Consider the following 18,762-nt stretch of genomic DNA (forward strand, 5'->3'; position numbering starts at 1 on the left):
TTGCATATCGACGGTGCACAGCGACTATACAATTTGTGTTTAGTCATTGCAATGTGCTAAAGGAAAGGGCAGTTAATTCTGGGAATAACTAAAAATAACAAAAAATCAATGTAAACGAATCCTTTGACATTTGAGCCAATCGCGCTGTCAATGGAAAACGAGTAAACGTGGAAAGTAGAAAGAGTTTATCTCTGTTGATGATTTATTCAGCGCACTTTCCCGAACTATAAATAATTTATCTCCGAATATTATACAGATGTAAATATTTTCAAGTAAGCAAAGCCCAAGTAAAGCTTTCAGCTGTACATGAAACGAATACCTTTTGAAATATTAATGCTATTGTCAATGGGATGAGAGTGAGCATGAATTTCGCAACTAGTAACTAAGGAAATCTCTGTGAGGCAATTTACTCAGCAAATCAATAATATAGATTTTTCAGGTAAACAAACAAAAGCTGGGATAAAATTGAAGTGGCAAACAGAACTGTTGAACAAACAAACAAACTGTTGAAACTATAGAATCATGGCAATAGCTCTTCAAAAATGTTTTTTTTTATAGTTAGCAAGTTTTTGCTATTCCCTGCTCTATTTGAAAATGGTTATAGACAGGCTAAGGTGAATGTGAGATGTGCGAGGCTAGCGTTATTATTTATTATTTTATTATTGACTAGGATAACAAGCTAAGTCGATAGAGTCTGCTGTTTAGCTGTCTGCCTGCCTGACTATCTGTATGGCTGTCTATCTATCAATTCGCCTGTCTCTTCATGTAAGTGTCAGTCGGTCCATTCGTAACAATTTCGGAATCTATAAATGATAGAGATTTGACATTGGAAACATATAGCTAAAGCATCCTTACGTCAGTCCGTGCATCTGTGCGTTCGTCCGGCTGTCCGTACGTCCTTCCTTCAATCCGCCCGTCCGTTCTTCCTTCAGTCCGTCCGTCCATCCGTCCGTCCGTCTGTCCGTCCGTTCATTCGGCCTTCCGTCCGTCCTTTCTTCAGTCCAACCGTCCATTCTTCCTTCAGTCCGGCCGTCCGTTCATCCTTCCGTCCGTTCATACTTCCGTCCGTCTGTCTGTCAGTTCGTTCGACTGTCCGTCCGTTTGTATGTCTGTCCATTTATTCTTTTGTTCGTCCGTCCGTCTGACTGTCTATCTGTAACAATCCCGAATTTATAAAAAATAAATATTTATGATTTTGAACGCACTTCTGCGCTTGAAATATTATCAAATTAATTTAAGACCCCAAGTTAATAACTAGCTCATACTTAGCCACCATATATATCTTTAACTTGATCTATATATCTATATCTTTATCTATATATCTACATCACTATTTAGATTCTTTCTAATTTCCCTATGCTCTCTCTCTTCTCTTCTTCTTCTAGTTGGTTGCCCAAGTCTGCGATGCGCCCCGTTGGCGCTGATGCCTCGCACTCGGACTGCATTCTGGTCGTCGGCGTCTCCCGTCCAAAGCTGGCCGCTGTCTTTCTAACGGTCATGCTAATCTCATTGTTTCTCACGTTTCACGTGCTGTACGATAGCGCCGTCTACAATATACAGGCAGCACAGGCAGTTCACGAACGGCATCGGCTCTCCCTGGCAGCCTCCGCATCGGCAGCTGCGTATACCGCATCCAATGCCAATCATTTGCCAGTGTTTGTGAAGCCTGTGGCCAGCTCAAATCAGCTGAGTCATCCCATGGTATTTCCCTCCAGCCGCGTACACTTCCCCAAGACCAGCCGTCGCCTGCCCCAGGTAAGTGCCCCACCCAACAGCTCGATTGGTGTGTGTCGAATTACCCGAACACTGATAATTGCTGCAATTTGCATTTGCACTTCAATTACAGGCCCTGATAATTGGCGTACGCAAGTGCGGCACTCGAGCCCTGCTCGAGATGCTCTATCTGCATCCGCGCATCCAAAAGGCGGGCGGCGAGGTGCACTTCTTCGACCGAGATGAAAACTATCTGAGGGGCTTGGAATGGTATCGCAAGAAGATGCCCCATTCGTTTCGAGGCCAAATAACCATCGAGAAGAGTCCCAGCTACTTTGTCTCACCCGAGGTGAGTCTCGTGCCCGCATTTAGTTAAAACATTTTTGCACTCACTTTGATGTCGTAATTGGCAATTAGGGCCGTCCGTTGCACATGACCGACCCTAATTATTAATTAACTGGCCACGGCACTAACTAAAGTACACACAAAATATATCTACATTTACAAGCACATATATATATATATATATATATATATATATATATATTTAGATAGTATATGGGTGCCACAGATTGCATCGACATTCATCAAATTAAAGCGAAACGCAGTCAATGCTCAGCTCCCCTCACTCTCTCCCTCTCTATCTCTCTTTTCCTCTTTTGTATCTTGTCTCTTTGCCAATTTCCGTATTCCACTCTCGTGTCCGTGTCCGTATCCAACCAATTTTGGCAGCGGAAATGTTTGCAAATTCATTTGCCAAACGGCGTCATCTAACACACATCGTGCCCCAGCCCCATTTGGTGGCACCTCTGAACGAGAGCCATACGCCCACAAGCTGATTCAGGTGGTTTAGAACTGCAGTCTGTTTTATTATTGTTTCAAATACCCTGCACAGCTGCCAAATAGGTGTCAAAAGTTATTTATTCTTTAAAGCTTTTAATTTTTTGATAACAAACAAACAATTTTGAGCGCACATTTTTAGTTATTCCATGTGATAGTTTAATGGTGGTCTATATCTGTGTATTGCCTAGCTGGGTATCTTAAACATCTATAATTAACTAACTACTGTGTATCTAAATTTCTATAAATCTACCTATTGTTTGCCTTCCTCTATATAATATCTACCATTAGTAATGTTTCCTTTATCTTTAATCGTGAATCTTCCTTCCTTCAATCTCTTTCTTCCATCTGCCCTCTTTTATCTTCCATATTCTATCACTTCCATCTTCCATCATATATATCTTCCATCTTCCATCATATATATCTTCCATCTTCCATCTTCCATCTTCCATCTTCTATCTTCTATCTTCTATCTTCTATCTTCTATCTTCTATCTTCTATCTTCTATCTTCTATCTTCTATCTTCTATCTTCTATCTTCTATCTTCTATCTTCTATCTTCTATCTTCTATCTTCTATCTTCTATCTTCTATCTTCTATCTTCTATCTTCTATCTTCTATCTTCTATCTTCTATCTTCTATCTTCTATCTTCTATCTTCTATCTTCTATCTTCTATCTTCTATCTTCTATCTTCTATCTTCTATCTTCTATCTTCTATCTTCTATCTTCTATCTTCTATCTTCTATCTTCTATCTTCTATCTTCTATCTTCTATCTTCTATCTTCTATCTTCTATCTTCTATCTTCTATCTTCTATCTTCTATCTTCTATCTTCTATCTTCTATCTTCTATCTTCTATCTTCCATCTTCTATCTTCTATCTTCTATCTTCTATCTTCTATCTTCTATCTTCTATCTTCTATCTTCTATCTTCCATCTTCTATCTTCTATCTTCTATCTTCTATCTTCTATCTTCTATCTTCCATATTCTCTCTTAAACAAAGTTCAATTCCTCTACAGGGTATCTATAGGTTGCATAGTATCACACAACGAAGTCTTAACTTTTTTTCTTGGTACAGCGTTTTTTGTTCTTATTACTGTGCTGCCTGTTGCCCGCAGAGTGCCTCTGTTGCTGCCTCTGTTGCTGCCACTGCTGCTGCTACTGCTGATGCTGATGCAATTTGCTGGTCGAGCCGGAAGTTCCATGTGTCAGTGAAATTGAAGCCTTCAGCTGGGAAACCCGGGGATAGCTGATAGCCTAGGCAACCAGTAGGTGGCAGAGGGTCGCAGTTGCTGGGAAACTGGGATTTGGTTGGTGTCATGGCAATGCAATAATTCATTCAGTTTATGCTTTCAATTTGTAGCTGGGTTGCAGTTTACAGTTGGCCGACTGCAGCTGCTCTCGTATATAGCCTTGTTCTATGTTCCATTCCATTACGTTCCATTTGTTAAATCTTCATCAATGCCATGATTAATATTTATTGGCATACGCTCTGTGGGCAAGAGATGGAGAGAGACACAGAGAGAGAGGGAGCGAGAGTAAAATATAAACTGATTGTTAGCTGTCCTTTGAGAATGAGCCGCTGTCCATGGCAACTCTCTCGCTCTCTCTCTCTCTCTCTCTCTCTCTCTCTCTCTCTCTCTCTCTAGATAATTGTATTTTATTTAAATTTGTGCACATTTAAAGTTATACTCGGCGCATTTGCAGTATAAAATTAGCCACGCGTCCATAAATAATGCAGATCCCAACGGTGTGCTTGCGCCTTCAAACAGCATGAGAGCGAGAGAGAGAGATGAAGAGGAAGAGGAAGAGCGCAGGGAGAGGCAGGGCAGGTAGGCAATGAGTGAGTCGAGTTGGAGTCATGCCGTCATGAAAGCGCTAATATTTACCCTGGCTACTTTATAAATTGCATACATATATACAAATAAACACACACAATATGTATATATATATATATATATATATATATATATATATATATATAAATATTTATATACATAGTTTATTCCTTTTGTGTGTGTTGTTTCAACAAAAGGCCGATGCGGTGTTTTTTTCTGGTTCATCTAGATGAAACTTTGCCAGTCGCTTGCACTTGTTGCATACTTCATGGACGACAGCTCCACCCACAGCTGCCCCCATTGAAATTGATTAACTTTATTTAGCTTGGCTCGTTGGCTCTTTAATTAATACCCTGTGCACATATAAGAGTGCTTTGATGGGGAATGAGCAGTTGGTAAAACATAATGTCTGGTTATATATGCTATATATTTGGGTAATATTTGCTCGGTATTTATTCTACTACTACTACAATAAGGAGTACTAGTCTACTACTATTCTGCTCCGACCACTATTCTACTACTATTCTGCTTCGAATACTATTCTACTGCTCCCCTACTATTATGCTGCGGCTAATACTCTGCTACTATTCTGTTACTACTACTTATTTGTTACTATTTCTACTACTACTATTTTGCTACTACTACTTGACTGCTTTTCTTTTAGTTTTCTGCTTCCATTACTCTATAACTGCTATTCTACTACTATTCTGCTACTACTATACAACTGATATTCTACTACTATTTTGCTACTATTACTCTATTCCTATTTCTACTGCCACTATTCTTCTTTCACTACTCTACTACTAATTTGCTACTAATACTCTACTACTATTTTGCTACTAATGCTCTACTACTGTTCTTCTACTGCTCTACTAATTTTTACTACCACTATTTCACTACTACTCTACAACTATTCTCCTGCTATTCTTCTTCCACTTTACTACTACTACTTTCTACTTCTACAATTCCCATTGTAATTCTAAACTCGTTTGTTTCATTAAAATGACAGTCCTAAAATTTATTGAGATTGGTTAAATATCTTCAGTACAGGGTATTTGTTAGTCGATAAGTGCTGCATATATAATATATATAAATCTTGTCGCCTCAATGCCAGCACTTTGGCATCGACGACGTTATTCTACGGCCATGTTTTCCGTTTAAGTTTTATTGTTCTCGGCGCACAGGGCGGAGGCTGTTGGCTGCTTGTAAATTCATTAGTCGCTTAACTGCGGGCCAACATAACTTGGCATTATGCACGATATATGCCATGTGCAATATATATATATAAGTGGTCGGCTTAAAGCAATTGGAATGTATATATTAGTTTTATTCTTTGGCATTTTGCAGGTGCCAGAACGTGTGCGTGCCATGAATGCTAGCATAAAATTGCTTTTGATTGTGCGTGAACCGGTGACCCGCGCCATCTCGGACTATACACAGCTGCGTAGTCATGCGGCTACGGCGATATTGCCGCTGGCCGAGAGCAATGCGCCTGGCTCGGGCTATGGTGCCAAGATGCCTCCAACCACAACGTCGCTCTATGCCAAACTGCAGGCGGCCCATGGCCCATACGACAATGCACTGGGCAGCGGTGCCGGCGCCAAGGAAACCAAGCTGAGAGCAACTGCAGCTAAAAGACGTGCAGCTCCTTCGGCGGCTGTAACAACCATGAGCACGCCCACAACCACGCCCAGTGCAGCGCAACTGGCGGCAAAGTGAGTAGAGACAGATAATATATTATTAGCATTCTTCATATTGATCTTCGGTCTGCTTCATAGATCCTTCGAGGAGCTGGCCATATTTCCGAATGGCACTGTCAACGAAGCCTATCGTCCTTTGAGCATATCCATGTACCATGTGCACTTGCATCGCTGGCTGGAGGTGTTTCCGCGCGAGCAGCTGCTGGTGGTCAATGGCGATCGTCTGATCGAGGATCCGCTCTCTCAGCTCAAGCGCATTGAAGCGTTTCTCGGTGAGTTCTAGACATTGAAGCTGCCTCTAGCTCTGACTCATCAATACCTTTCCAGGCATCGAGCATCGCGTGCGCAGCGAACATTTCTATTTCAATGAGACAAAAGGTTTCTATTGCCTGCGCTACGACAATGGCGATCGTTGCTTGCGCGAGACCAAAGGTCGCAAGCATCCGCATGTCAATCCCGTGGTCGTGTCGCGCCTACGCAAATTCTTTGCCGAATACAATCAGCGCTTCTATGAGCTGGTGGGCGAGGATCTTGGCTGGCCCGAGGAGTAACTGAATTGCAACAGCGAGAAACATGGACTGAAACGAATTGGAAATGGATATGGAAATGGAAGTGGGAAAAACCAACAGCATTTTCCTGACTGCACTTTAATTATAAAGCAAAAAACAAAATATATACTGCGTGCAGCAGCTGGGACACGCAGCAGGGCGCCATCTTACCCTCTCTCCCACTCTATCTCCTCCTCTCTGTCTGGCTGCCTGCCAACGCGGCTGACAGTTCAATTATGCGAACTTTGGCGCCCACGAAATGTTTTATGCGAAAAAAGATGCCCGAAACGCAGATTTTCAACAGTACAAACGAAAATAGAGAGAGACAGAGACAGAGTGTGTGTGAGAGGGAGAGAATGTGGTGCAGCAAAGCATGAAAATGCATGGAAAAAATAATATATATAAAAGCAATATCTACATGATGAATGGCAAGACATAAATAAAGAGAGCGAAAGAGCGAGCGAGAGAAAGCTGTAGAGAGCTGAAGTGTATGCATGTGTGAGCGAGATAGAGAGAGAGAGTGTGTGGATAAAATTTATTTAAGCAACTAAATGTGATTTTATAGCATATAAGCGTTAAACAAAATGCAAATTAGTTTGAAATTCAATTCAAGTAACCCAAAGATAAAAAAACCGTCGGCTGAATTAAAAGTGTGCAGAAAAAAAAAAAACAAAAAATTAAAAGAAAAACTAATATAACATATATATATAAATTATACATAAATATAGCTAAATCGCAAACATATCGGAGCTACTCAACCTTAAGTATATGCATATATATAGTATGTATAATTAGTCGAACGTAACATATCAAAACGAGATAAAAAATCAACCATGAACTCAAAACATATCAGCGAAATGCTACAAATTCTACTAAATAAGATATAATATATATATACAAAATATTTATAAAACTTATACCAATTAATATTATATGAATTAGATGCTTAAGTTTGTATTCGATTTGTTAATTGTTATGCATATTATTATTTAGCAGCAAATTCCATTTGAGTCAAATTTGGCAACTAGTTTCCTAGCTTTAAACAAACAAAATACCAAGTCCTTAGACAAATTTAACTAGTTAAATGCACTGCCTGAAAAAAAGAAGATTATATATATATATATTGTGCACCAATGTAAGAAAATTTTAAGATTTTTTGAAAAAACAAGACATTTTTAGCAAGAGTTTATTTGTATTTACTTAGACTAAAAAATACTAGATAAAATAATATACTGCAAACAGTTTAAGATTTATCTATATACATATATATATATATACATAAATTTCATGTACTTTCGAAACTAATTGTGAAAAATACCAAAAATACGCATATCAACTCAATGTGAGCAATTTAAATTAAGCTACAACTAAATACTATCCATGCATACATATACACATATATAGATTTATATATGTGTGTGTTGGTGTTATAACTAATAATCATCTACTATAACGACCCAACGTAACGGTTTAATTTTTAAGTTAATTAATTCTATTTTTAGTTAGTTTCAATACACGTAAGTGATAGTTTTTAAGGGATCTTCAGCACAGAGAACTCAGCGAAGCACACACACACACACAGATAGACACACTCTATAGTCAGCTAGAATTGTTCAAAGCAAACCCAACACACACAGATACACAATCCAGGTGAGTCGGAAACACCTTAAATAATACTCAATCAAGTCTATCAAAGAATACCTAATAATTTCCAATGAAATCACGTAAGCAATATCAAGTCGAATGAAAAAAAAAAAACAAACAAAAAAGAACAAGACTGAAGGTCCTCCGCAGAATGTTTTCTCAATTACTTACGTTTCAAATAATACCAACAAAATACAAAAAATACCAATCAACCAGATATATATACATATAGTTAGCAGCGAACAACGAACAACGTTTATAATTTGTTATATTTTTATACAACAAAAAAAGAAAGAGAAACCAAAACAAAATACCAGAAAAAATACCAAAATTTGTTTTTGTATGCTGAATTTAGTATATATATATAAACATATATATATATATATATATATATATATATATATATATATATATATATATATATATATATATATATATATGCAACAGATATAGTTGATGTATATGTAGTTAACCTTTATCCTTTGAACTATGCCAATTAAATACCATAGTACATAAATATCAAACGTTTAACTCAACTCTAAAGCCTCCAATTGACATTGATATATACCACATATATATTTATAATATATATATATATGTATATTGATGTATTGTCTACTTAAAAACTTAAATATGTGTGTGTATTTACATAAATGAAAAACAAAGCTAATCTATAATGTACCTTAAAGCAAAAGAAAGGAAAACAACTATGTATATTTCTTAAACTTTCAACTCTCTTGACTCTTATTCAAATATTCAATGTACATGACATAAGGACATACGATACGATACGAAACATATCAGCAAACAGCAAATGATCATTCAATAAACAAAAGATAATATTCAAATTGTGTGACAACTTAAACAGAAATCAACATTTTAAAATTTAAAACCAAAAAAAATACACAATTTTACGCATGCAATGAAATAAATGTATTAAAAAATCGTGAGTTCCATTTGTTAAGGGGCGCTTTTAGCACAAACTGCCTGGCCAAGGGTTAAACAAACAGGTTACAAACCTGTTTGAAAGTGAAACGGCGATGTGGGCATATTAGAACACGCTGCGTATTAAGGGTTAAATGATTAGCAAGTACATAAACCGGTTGCAAGGCGAACTATGTGTTCTATAATGTGGGAATTTTAGCACGCGCTGCCTGGGTAAGGGATAAAGCATTAGCCAATACACAAGCCAGTTTCAAGAAGCAGCAGTAGAGCTAATGAAAAAATTTCACTAGTGCTTAGTCAATACTCAAACCCAAGCCAAAGTTTTTTGGCGAAAAGCACCCGTGAAAGCAAATAAGAGCTTACTAACCAATTGAGCGAAAAGCTTAATAAAACTATTTAGTTTGAGCTCGTCTGCGCTCGTGTGCGGTTTGTTTTTGATATTTGCGACATTTGAGGCTATTGCGTTTTTTCTCAATACTATAACTATATAAACTAGTTAAGACTAGTTCGTCAATATGTGGACGTCCAAAGTACCCAGCCAACAGCTCAACAATAAGCATCAGCTGTTCAAAGGGCGCCTACTAACTGTGGGCAGTGCACTCCAGCGGCATCAGCAGCAGGTGAGTAGCACAGCTGAGCGCCAAAGAGAGTCGAAGAGAGCGCGTGTGTGAGAGAGCGTGAGTGAGAGCGCCCGCTTGAGTAAGCTTTGAAAACAAACAATCAGACCCGCTTGGAAATTTACTGCAATACAGAACCATTGGGAAGAATTGTTGGAAACAACGCCGACGCGCAGCGATGAGGAATGGATGCAGGCGAAAGCCTATGCGGAACTACCTGGACCAGGTGCTTGGCGTCTGCTCTCCTACTTCCTGCCAGGCGGTAAGTGTAGCTATATGAAATATTTAGTATAAACTTTAATTTTTGTATTCCCATTTCAGGAAAACTCTACAATACGAATCTGATACAAATGAATCGCCGCATGCGTGAGTGGTACGGCGATATATACCGTCTGCCCGGTCTACTGGGCAAAAATGATGTTATATTCACCTATAATCCGAAAGACTTTGAGTCGACCTACAGAAATGAAGGCATTTGGCCTATACGCATTGGTCTAGAGAGTTTTACCTACTATCGCAAAGTGATTCGACCAGATGTTTTTGGCGGCATTGGCGGACTAGTATCCGAGTAAGTATTACATAATGCACACAACTTTGATTCGATATATATATTCGCTGCACACACAGACAAGGCAAATCCTGGGCGGATATACGGAATAAGGTGAATCCGGTGCTGATGAAGGTGCAAAATGTCAGACAGAATCTGCCGCAAATCGATCAAATATCCAAAGAGTTCATTGACAAGTAGGTAAGCTAATTTCGAACTAGATCTCTATTAAGATCTTCTAATTGCTCTTCTAGATTGGAAACCCTACGTAATACGGCCACGCACACACTCAACGCTGACTTTCATGAACAGCTCAAGATGTGGGCCTTTGAATCGATCAGTTTTGTGGCGCTAAATACACGCATGGGTCTACTGAGCGATCAACCAGACCCAAATGCCGCACGCTTAGCCCAGCATATGTCGGAGTTCTTCAATTATAGCTTCACGTACGATGTACAGCCATCGATTTGGCCGTATTACCAAATGCCTGAGTTTAAGAAATTCCTGAAGACCTACGATCACATCACAGAGATTACGACTAACTACATAGAGGCGGCTATAAAGCGATTCGACGACGCGCAGCAATCGGACACTAAATGCGTACTACAGCAGCTGTTGGCCCTGAATAAACAGGTGGCAGTGGTCATGGCTATGGATATGCTAATGGCTGGCATAGATACGGTACGAACTAGCTTTGTCTTTTAGAACTAGAAGTCCTTGCTAATGCCACTTCAATTACAGACGTCTTCAGCCTTTGTGACCGTGCTGTATCATCTGGCGTGCAATCCCGAGAAGCAATCGCAGCTGCATCGCGAACTGCGGCGCATTTTGCCCAGCTGCGAGGATGCTCTGACCGCGGAGAATACCAAAAATATGCCCTATTTGCGCGCCTGCATTAAGGAGGGTCTCAGGATTACGTCCATAACGCCGGGCAACTTCCGCATAACTACCAAGGATCTAGTGCTATCCGGCTATCGTGTGCCCCGTGGCACGGGCGTTCTCATGGGCGTACTGGAGCTCTCCAATAGCGATGAATACTTCGCTAGCAGTGCACAGTTTGTGCCCGAGCGTTGGCTCAAATCGGATTCGGATGTGGATGTGGATGTGAAGGCATGCCCGGAGGCGCGTAGTCGTAATCCGTTTGTTTATTTACCCTTTGGCTTTGGGCCACGCACTTGCATAGGCAAACGCATCGCTGAGCTGGAAATGGAGACGCTGCTGGCACGGCTGCTGCGCCGCTACAAGATCAGCTGGCTGGCCGAGACGCCGCTGCAGTATGAAAGCACAATAATACTCTCGCCACATGGGGATATACGCTTCAAGTTCGAGCCGCATTCTGTTTAGAGAGTTGAGAATAACAAAGCCGTGGTAAGTTCTTGATATTTACTTTTCGTATAAGGCTAACAATATGGGAAGTGTAAAGAAACTATTTAAGAACAAGGATTTAGGGTAAAGGATATTGAGGTATAGGCTAGGCTATATGGAGCTATAGTCGTTTAGCGTCGATTGCGTCCGCGATAACGCTGATGAGGATGATTGAATTGCCGTTGCTGCTGCTGCTGCTGCTGCTGCTGATGCTGCTGTGGCTTCTGTGTAGGCTGCTTGGCTGAGGGCGGCGTGTCCTGCTGTTCGTGGGAATGGGCTAGAGCAATGCATTGCCTGGTTGCCTCCTCCACATCAGAGCCAGCTGAATGTATTTCATCTAGCTCAGAGTTGGGCGTCGAATGGGCTGTGTGAAAGATTCGCCATCGAGTTACTGTACAGCAAAATCATTTTGGCAGAGACTACTCACTGGGCACCGAATTAATAATGACATTACGCAACACAGACTGGTTGACAAAGTCGGCATTGAAGGCGTCGGGCGAACCTGCGAAATAGTGAATATATTTATTACACTTTGAAGAGGCGGCGGCTAAGCAAACAAACCAATCGGACTATAGAAAATATCTTCAGAGGAGGTAGCAGGCGTTAGGGTCTCAATGGTGGGTTGATCTAGACTCTCAGTGGATTGATCTAGATGGGTCGGATAATCTGGCTTGACGGGCGTTGGGATCTTGGTGGATTGAGCTGAATTGACAGGCTTTAAGATCTCTACAGTGGATGGATGTGGGTTGACAAGCGTTGGGATCTTAGTGGATTGAGTCTCTGCAATGGATTGAGCTGGAATCTCAGTGGGATCAGCTACAGGAGGATCAGTGTCTTGTTGCTGCTGTGGGCAGACAGTGCTTGTGCTGCTGCTATCCGTATCGGAGTTGGAGTTGGAGTTGGAGCTGGTCTTGGAGTTGGAGTTGGAGCTGGTGTTGGAGTTGGAGTTGATGTTAATTGAATCGGGCTGAGGATCAGGTTCATTGGGTTCAATATCAGTGTGGGAGCTGTTGCTGCTTGTGGATTCAATGTTGGCTATTGTGTTTGAACACATGCACAGAATAACAAAAACAAAAGCAAAATACTAAAGTTTAAAATGTTAACCCAAAATCCAGGATTGGGGATGCTAGAAATTACCTGCAGCTGCCGTATTATTGTAGAGACGCGTGTTCAGCAAGGCGGCGCTCAAATGTCCGGGCGAGGATTTCCACTGCTCCTCCTTCAAGGCGGCTAAATGTGAGTAGAAAGATAGGGTATGTCAGGGCAGGGAAATCTTAAGAAAATGTCGAAAGAAGAACTTGTTTCTGGGCACAATTATTATTCTGTATTTCAGCTTATCGTTTCAACTATCAAAAGGAAAACTTCAAAAAAATCTTAGGCTTAAATCGTTAATCGATACTTGCAATTAAACTAGGACTTAGACTTAGTTGTGTCTATATATGCAGAAGGGGGTCGGTCTGTTGACTTTGCGTGCGGGTGTGTGTGTGTGTGTGTATGCGTGTGAGGGCTTGCGCGTGTGTGTGTGTGTGTTTCTAATAAACAACAGAGAGTTAGAGAGGAAGTTCAATATCCATTACCAACTTCCATTGGTTCCCTTTCATTGCCGTTGAGCGTGGCCTGCGGTTCCTTTGGCTTCTGCACATGATTTGAGGTGTTGTTTGTAGGCTTGATGTTCTCCTTGTGCTGCAGGGAGGGACAGAGAGAGAGAGAGTTACTAAAAGCTCTATCTATATGCAGTCTGATCGAGTCTACCTGCTCTGTATTCTCTTGCTCCTCATTGCTGCTACTGTGCTCGCTGCTGTGGGATTCACTTTCGCTCTCGCTGCTGGTGTCGCTGGTCGTGTTCTCGTCCTCTGCATTGGGCACGAAATCTGAATCATCCTCAGAGTTCTCATTGGCATATTTGGAGAGCATTTGTTCAATAGTTAAATTATGATCGGCATTCATGTCGTCATCGCGCGGACGCTTGGCGACGTTTTCCTTCGGCGGGTTACTCTAATGAGTAGAATCGAATTGAATTTGATTGGCTCTACGTTTGATCGAGCTGCACCTGTTCTCACCTGCTGCTGTTTCGCTGCCATGGCGCCTATGTTGAACACCCTGCCGCTATTGGCCCGCTGCACACCTGGCTGACAGATGGCACGCGAGAACCATTGGTTGAGCTTTTGGGTGTAGCTGCTGCTGTTCGTTCTGCTCGAGGACTCCTGCTGCCTGTTACGCATGGCCCGCAGCCCATGGACGCGGATGGCGCGCAGTTTGCGACGACGCGTTTGTATAAAGTAAATCATATCCGACGGCGAGACTGGTCCATTGCCTATCACCAAAGCACCAAGTGACAGCCAGATGCGCACCAGGCGCAGCGCAACGATCAACATCAAAAATGGAGCCCACGGCAAAGGACGTTCCAGCACAGCAGAGCTCGAGTTTTTATCTAGAGAGATGTGGGGATGTGACTTAGAGCTTAATTTATCTATTGGCCAACTGATAGACCTTACCTTGCGGCAGACTCCATTTGGTTGTATCTTCGATCAGCTTTAAGCCACGATCGGCCCTCTCAATAACGAACTGCCCCAGTCGAGTGCTGGCAAAGCGTTCCGCCTGCTCACGCACCTTCTGATACAAGCTGGACGGTCGCTGCAGTTCGCTGACTTCATCATCACCGATCGCATCGTGCTGCGTATGCTGATCTTTAGCCCCCATCGTTGTCTCCTGTGCCATGCTGCGGATGTCGCCTCTGCTTCTCTCTGCTATGATTAATGGCATATTTTGTATAATAGACAGGTAAATATACTAAGTATAGGCGCTCAATACTCGCGCAGGGGACAATTCAATTTAGTCAACAAACACTTTCAATAAATCGTGTTCCTAAGTATATATATATGAGGTATATGATCAGTACCAATAGAAGAGTCACGCAATGTGTAAAGCTCAAGCAAATTAATAGTTTTCAAAGGCATTTACTCTCTCTATTTTCGATCAATATCAACAGCATATATTATATATCCTTATAGCATAATCCCTTTCTATATCTAATCTAATCAATATTGTCCAGAAACATATTAAATATCAACAGCTTTTTCGGTAGATTTTTGTAGATTTTTGATCATGACTTAAATAAGAAAATGCGTTCATGGAAACATAGAAAATATTTTGCAAATACAGTAAAGATTCTAAAAATCGTGTAATCACCATATATTACATATTTAATAAGAAATATTTTTCGATTTTCCTTAAATTTATTATCAATTATTTTGTCTTTTATAAAATTATTGAACATTATTTTAAAATACGTAAAAGTTTTTTAAGAGTATATCTATTAATAACTCTTACAAGTTCGCTTTAGGCAGGCTGTACTTTATAGTATCATTTTATCGATAGTTATGAAAGCTGCATTGTAGTATATTTGCGTTTAATTATGCTATCAGACGCATCTCAAAGCTATTCTCGCTCTCATCGTAGCCAAGGACAACTGTACTCCATGCATTTCTATTCACTGTTTTCTGTCATACACTGGTATATACTCTATCATGCATATATCATTTAATGATCATAGACACTATCACTATTTGTATTGCTAATCCGAACTGATCCTATTTGAGCTGTGACAGCATTTGCGGCGTGATTGGATGCTGACAACCCCAAAAGCGACCTGTACTACCTCTATAAGTAAATAGGTAGGTATAACTGACACCGTCTGACATCGCGGCACCCAGCTCATGGCCAGCGCTCTATATTGAATATTCATACTCATATTTATATTCATACTCGCATTATCAGCACGCAGCATCGTGTCGCATCGCACTTTCTATGTACACTTAAATGCAAAAAAAACAACAAAAACAAAAACAAATAAGAAAAGAAATTTGTTGCTTTTATTTTGTATTTGTTGGCTGTCTGGCAAAACTAATGGGAGCTATCAATAGCTATAGAGATCTTCAGCTTTCCGGCTCAGTGACTAACAACAAAAATCAAAACAAATTAAGTAATAAATATTTATATATATAGACAGATATATGAGTGTGTGTGTATAAAAAGTTGAACTTTGTTCTAAAACCGGGAATGCTCTGAATAGTTGGCTTGGTGATAAGTGAAATGTGATAGTATGAGAATAATATAATACACTTAATATATACTATTCAAATATATATATACATATATATAACGTTATGAGCAATATATAGTAAATATAAATTAGGTAAGAATTCTCCCATAAACATATAAATATATATATTTCCAATTTGATGATCAAACGAGCATACCCGTTAGCAAAGTCCATATATATAGGGTGAAGCCTACTCATAGCCAAGCTAATCTTTTAATTAGTGTGAATAATAGGTAAATATTAATAGTTCATCATTTGTATTAGACAATCTTCGCTAATCTTCGCAATTTCGTTCGCATTGCCGACGAAACAATTTCTGGCGCATTCTGAGCCTAAATAATTTCCAAACACAAATATTTAATATAAATATTTACATATGCATGTCATTTAATTTGATATTTATAGCGCTTATTGCATCGCCACAAGAAAAAAGTGCGAAAAAAATTTAACGAAAATCGAAAAAAAAGAACATATTAAATAACAAATATAATAAAATTATCAAAAATGTATTGGCGGGATCAAAGTGTATCGAAAACTGTATGCAAAAGCAACGACTGCACACGCACACATACGAAATCTCACAGACACAGACACATGTACATAGTCAAGTACACATAGAACTGGGCAAGATGGAAAAACGAGAAAGAGATAGCTGCATGGGAATGTAAAGCAACAATGCATAGCGAAAGTGGAAATTGCAAAAGGAGCCAAAACTAACTGCGAAGTTGTGAGAGGGGCATACAGAGAAAGAGTGAGAGAGAGGGAGAGTGTCTGAACTTCAACATAGAGTTGTCTTCCCTCACTCCTCTTAGCCACCTACGCATTGAGATAACGGTTGCTGCAGATTAAATGGCGCACGAGAAAAGGTCCGCCAAAGCGCACAGTCGATTACAGCATGGACTTACCGGTCTTTCTTTTGCTCTTGCGCTTGTTGCAGCTTTTTATGCTTTCAGCAAATTCGTTGGCTTTCCTTGTGCTCTTCTTTAAAACATGCGTGCCAGCCGATGTATACACAGCTATACTAAGATTATTTAAGCAAATTTGTATATATAATTTTTAAAAGCACTAAAGCAATCAACTGGCAAATGGACCCAACGAACGGCTGCACAACTCCCGTGTGACTGACCAAGGCAGCGCTAGCCGAGCGCCGACCAACCGGGAGTGAGGCGATCGGCACTGCCGATTACCGTTATCAGAAGAACAGAGCGCGTCAAAGAGCACGAGCTGCGCTCAGCACTCAGTGCTCAGTACAAAAGAGAGGACGATTGCATATATTTTAAGCTATGCTTGCTGTTGAGCAACAGCATTGGAAGGATATAACTGTAAACTTTGACTCGTTTGAAGTTGGGCACATTTACACTCGGCGTGAATTGGAGCGCGGTCAGAGCAGAGCCCTTGGGCTGAGTGGAATGCACAAAGCAGTGCCGCACAAAGCTCGAGTGGCTGCTTGAAAGAGTGCGCACATTTAAGCACAGGTTAGACAGGTGTTAGTACAAATAAAATGATAACAGCTACGTATTAAATTGAAATTGTTGCATTCAATAGTATGCACACTACACAGCTATTTATTAAGCTAGTCAAGTGTATGAGCTTTGTCTCATCCTATTGAGCCACCAATTTATTATCCTGTTTACTGGTTAAAATTAAGAACTCAACAAGGCACGCTCGCTGACTACTACTACTGCTACACTCAATTGTCACTGCGCTGAGTGCAAACAAAAAGCTCTCAGCGAAAATTCAGTTGCGCAAAAACTCTCCACGTTGCCGGACGCAGCGACGCAGCGACGCGGCGAAACGAAACTTTGCCAAGCAAACCAAAGCGAAGTGAAGAGCGCGCGTTTTGTGCTGTACATACGACTTACGCAGTCTAATAGCGTTCAGCCCAAGCGTCATTCAATTCATCTCGCGTGTGTTCCAAAGCTGCAGGATAAAGGGGCAGCAACTGCAATTAGTCCGTGTGCGGGTGTGTGAGTGTGTAGTGTGTGCAGTGAATGAAGCTCAAAGAAAATCAAAGCTTGTTTTTATAAGTGAGAAAAACAGGAGTTGCGGCAGCAGCAGCAGCATCAGGCAGGCGGTGGCGCCTCCGAAATGTGTCGATGTAACCAGCAACAAACGAATCAACGCGCAGGCAACTGAGGCGCCCATCATCCCAAACCTTCAAAAATTATAGTTCATTTGTATTGGTGCCGAGTCGCGTGCCTGTGAGCACACACACACAGCCACTCACTCACACTCACACACGCATACGCTTGGCCACTAAACATGCGTAAGTAATAAGTAAAAAAAATACACATACACACACACACACACACAGTCATGGAATATAAAAAAAATTGGTTTCCGCTTATGCCAAAATTGATATAAAGTTGTTGATACAGCGGAGCCTGGCGAAGCTAACGGGTTCATCGCTTCTGCCTTCTGTCACCTGTCCCTATCCCTGCCCCGACCCCGCCCCCGCCGCCGGCCCCTGCAGCAGCGGCTGTTTGTATATGCGAATATTTTAAGGCAGCTTAAAGTGGTGGCAAGCTGTAATGCGTTATCCTTTAGGCACTCGCTTGACTCGCTTCTACACTTGGCCCAGGCTTGCGCCAGCTAAGCTCGAAACTTTGAGCCCCACTCGAGAGTGGGGCATGTTTAGCATGCCCTGGCAGAGTCGCAGCCACAGCTACAGCTACAACCATTACTGTGTGCTATTTTTATACGCTGTTCGGGCAAAAATTAGTTGGCGCATAAATTTGTGAAACGAGAGGGGCTCAAAAGGTTGTAAACTAAGCAAAAGTTAGAGATAAGACGAAGTGAAGTTAGTGGATAAAAAGTGCAGAGGAAGAGAAGTAGGACATAAGTTTAGGAGGAGAAGGTGGCAGAGAGAAACAAAGAGGAAGACAGATAGGGAGAGAGAGAGAA

At 40.9% G+C, this 18,762-nt stretch overlaps 3 protein-coding genes across 8 annotated transcripts in view; 2 read left to right on the top strand and 1 right to left on the bottom strand.

The window, feature by feature from the left end:
* LOC111604217 overlaps positions 1-7,292 on the top strand; it is a 63,468-nt gene extending 56,176 nt beyond the window's left edge. For all 3 annotated transcript variants that reach the window (XM_030225530.1, XM_030225527.1, XM_030225529.1), the window contains 5 exons: positions 1,386-1,755; positions 1,847-2,062; positions 5,738-6,105; positions 6,169-6,362; positions 6,418-7,292. In XM_030225530.1, the coding sequence (XP_030081390.1) occupies positions 1,386-1,755; positions 1,847-2,062; positions 5,738-6,105; positions 6,169-6,362; positions 6,418-6,641 (1,372 nt within the window). In that variant the 3' untranslated portion in view covers positions 6,642-7,292. The remainder of the gene's footprint in view (positions 1-1,385; positions 1,756-1,846; positions 2,063-5,737; positions 6,106-6,168; positions 6,363-6,417) is intronic.
* A 2,254-nt stretch (positions 7,293-9,546) lies between these two features.
* LOC111604322 (cytochrome P450 12b1, mitochondrial) lies at positions 9,547-11,755 on the top strand. The gene is made up of 6 exons (XM_030225436.1): positions 9,547-9,847; positions 9,980-10,106; positions 10,166-10,412; positions 10,472-10,588; positions 10,646-11,072; positions 11,133-11,755. Exons 1-6 carry the CDS (start codon positions 9,743-9,745, stop codon positions 11,733-11,735), a joined length of 1,626 nt encoding a protein of 541 aa, XP_030081296.1. The 5' UTR covers positions 9,547-9,742; the 3' UTR covers positions 11,736-11,755.
* A 5-nt stretch (positions 11,756-11,760) lies between these two features.
* Positions 11,761-16,965, bottom strand: LOC111604305 (signal transducer and activator of transcription B). 4 transcript variants are annotated; one of them, XM_023322349.2, is made up of 9 exons: positions 16,764-16,965; positions 14,252-14,500; positions 13,817-14,187; positions 13,509-13,751; positions 13,334-13,439; positions 12,894-12,986; positions 12,318-12,791; positions 12,184-12,258; positions 11,761-12,120 (listed from the first exon to the last, which is right to left on the bottom strand). In XM_023322349.2, the coding sequence occupies exons 2-9, from the start codon at positions 14,472-14,474 to the stop codon at positions 11,888-11,890; spliced, it is 1,818 nt and encodes a 605-aa protein (XP_023178117.2). In that variant the 5' UTR covers positions 14,475-14,500; positions 16,764-16,965; the 3' UTR covers positions 11,761-11,887. The 4 variants fall into 4 exon arrangements, with proteins under 4 accessions (XP_023178117.2, XP_023178109.2, XP_023178127.2 ...); XM_023322341.2 differs by having other exon boundaries at positions 14,252-14,503; XM_023322359.2 differs by lacking the exon at positions 12,318-12,791 and having other exon boundaries at positions 14,252-14,503; positions 16,764-16,961.
* Positions 16,966-18,762: the final 1,797 nt, after the last annotated feature.

This window comes from Drosophila hydei, unplaced genomic scaffold (assembly GCF_003285905.1).
Source record: "Drosophila hydei strain 15085-1641.00,03,60 unplaced genomic scaffold, DhydRS2 tig00008134-arrow-pilon, whole genome shotgun sequence".
In the NCBI taxonomy this organism is placed as follows: Eukaryota; Metazoa; Arthropoda; class Insecta; order Diptera; family Drosophilidae; genus Drosophila; species Drosophila hydei.

Coding starts and splice junctions, on each gene's coding strand:
- LOC111604322 (XM_030225436.1), top strand. CDS start 9,743: ATGTGGACGTCCAAAGTACCCAGCCAACAGCTCAACAATAAGCATCAG. Junction 10,589..10,645: donor TCCAAAGAGTTCATTGACAA/GTAGGTAAGCTA, acceptor TTGCTCTTCTAG/ATTGGAAACCCTACGTAATA. Junction 11,073..11,132: donor TAATGGCTGGCATAGATACG/GTACGAACTAGC, acceptor CTTCAATTACAG/ACGTCTTCAGCCTTTGTGAC.
- LOC111604305 (XM_023322349.2), bottom strand. CDS start 14,474: ATGGCACAGGAGACAACGATGGGGGCTAAAGATCAGCATACGCAGCAC. Junction 13,440..13,508: donor AGCAAGAGAATACAGAGCAG/GTAGACTCGATC, acceptor CCCTCCCTGCAG/CACAAGGAGAACATCAAGCC. Junction 12,259..12,317: donor TATTTTCTATAGTCCGATTG/GTTTGTTTGCTT, acceptor ACTATTTCGCAG/GTTCGCCCGACGCCTTCAAT.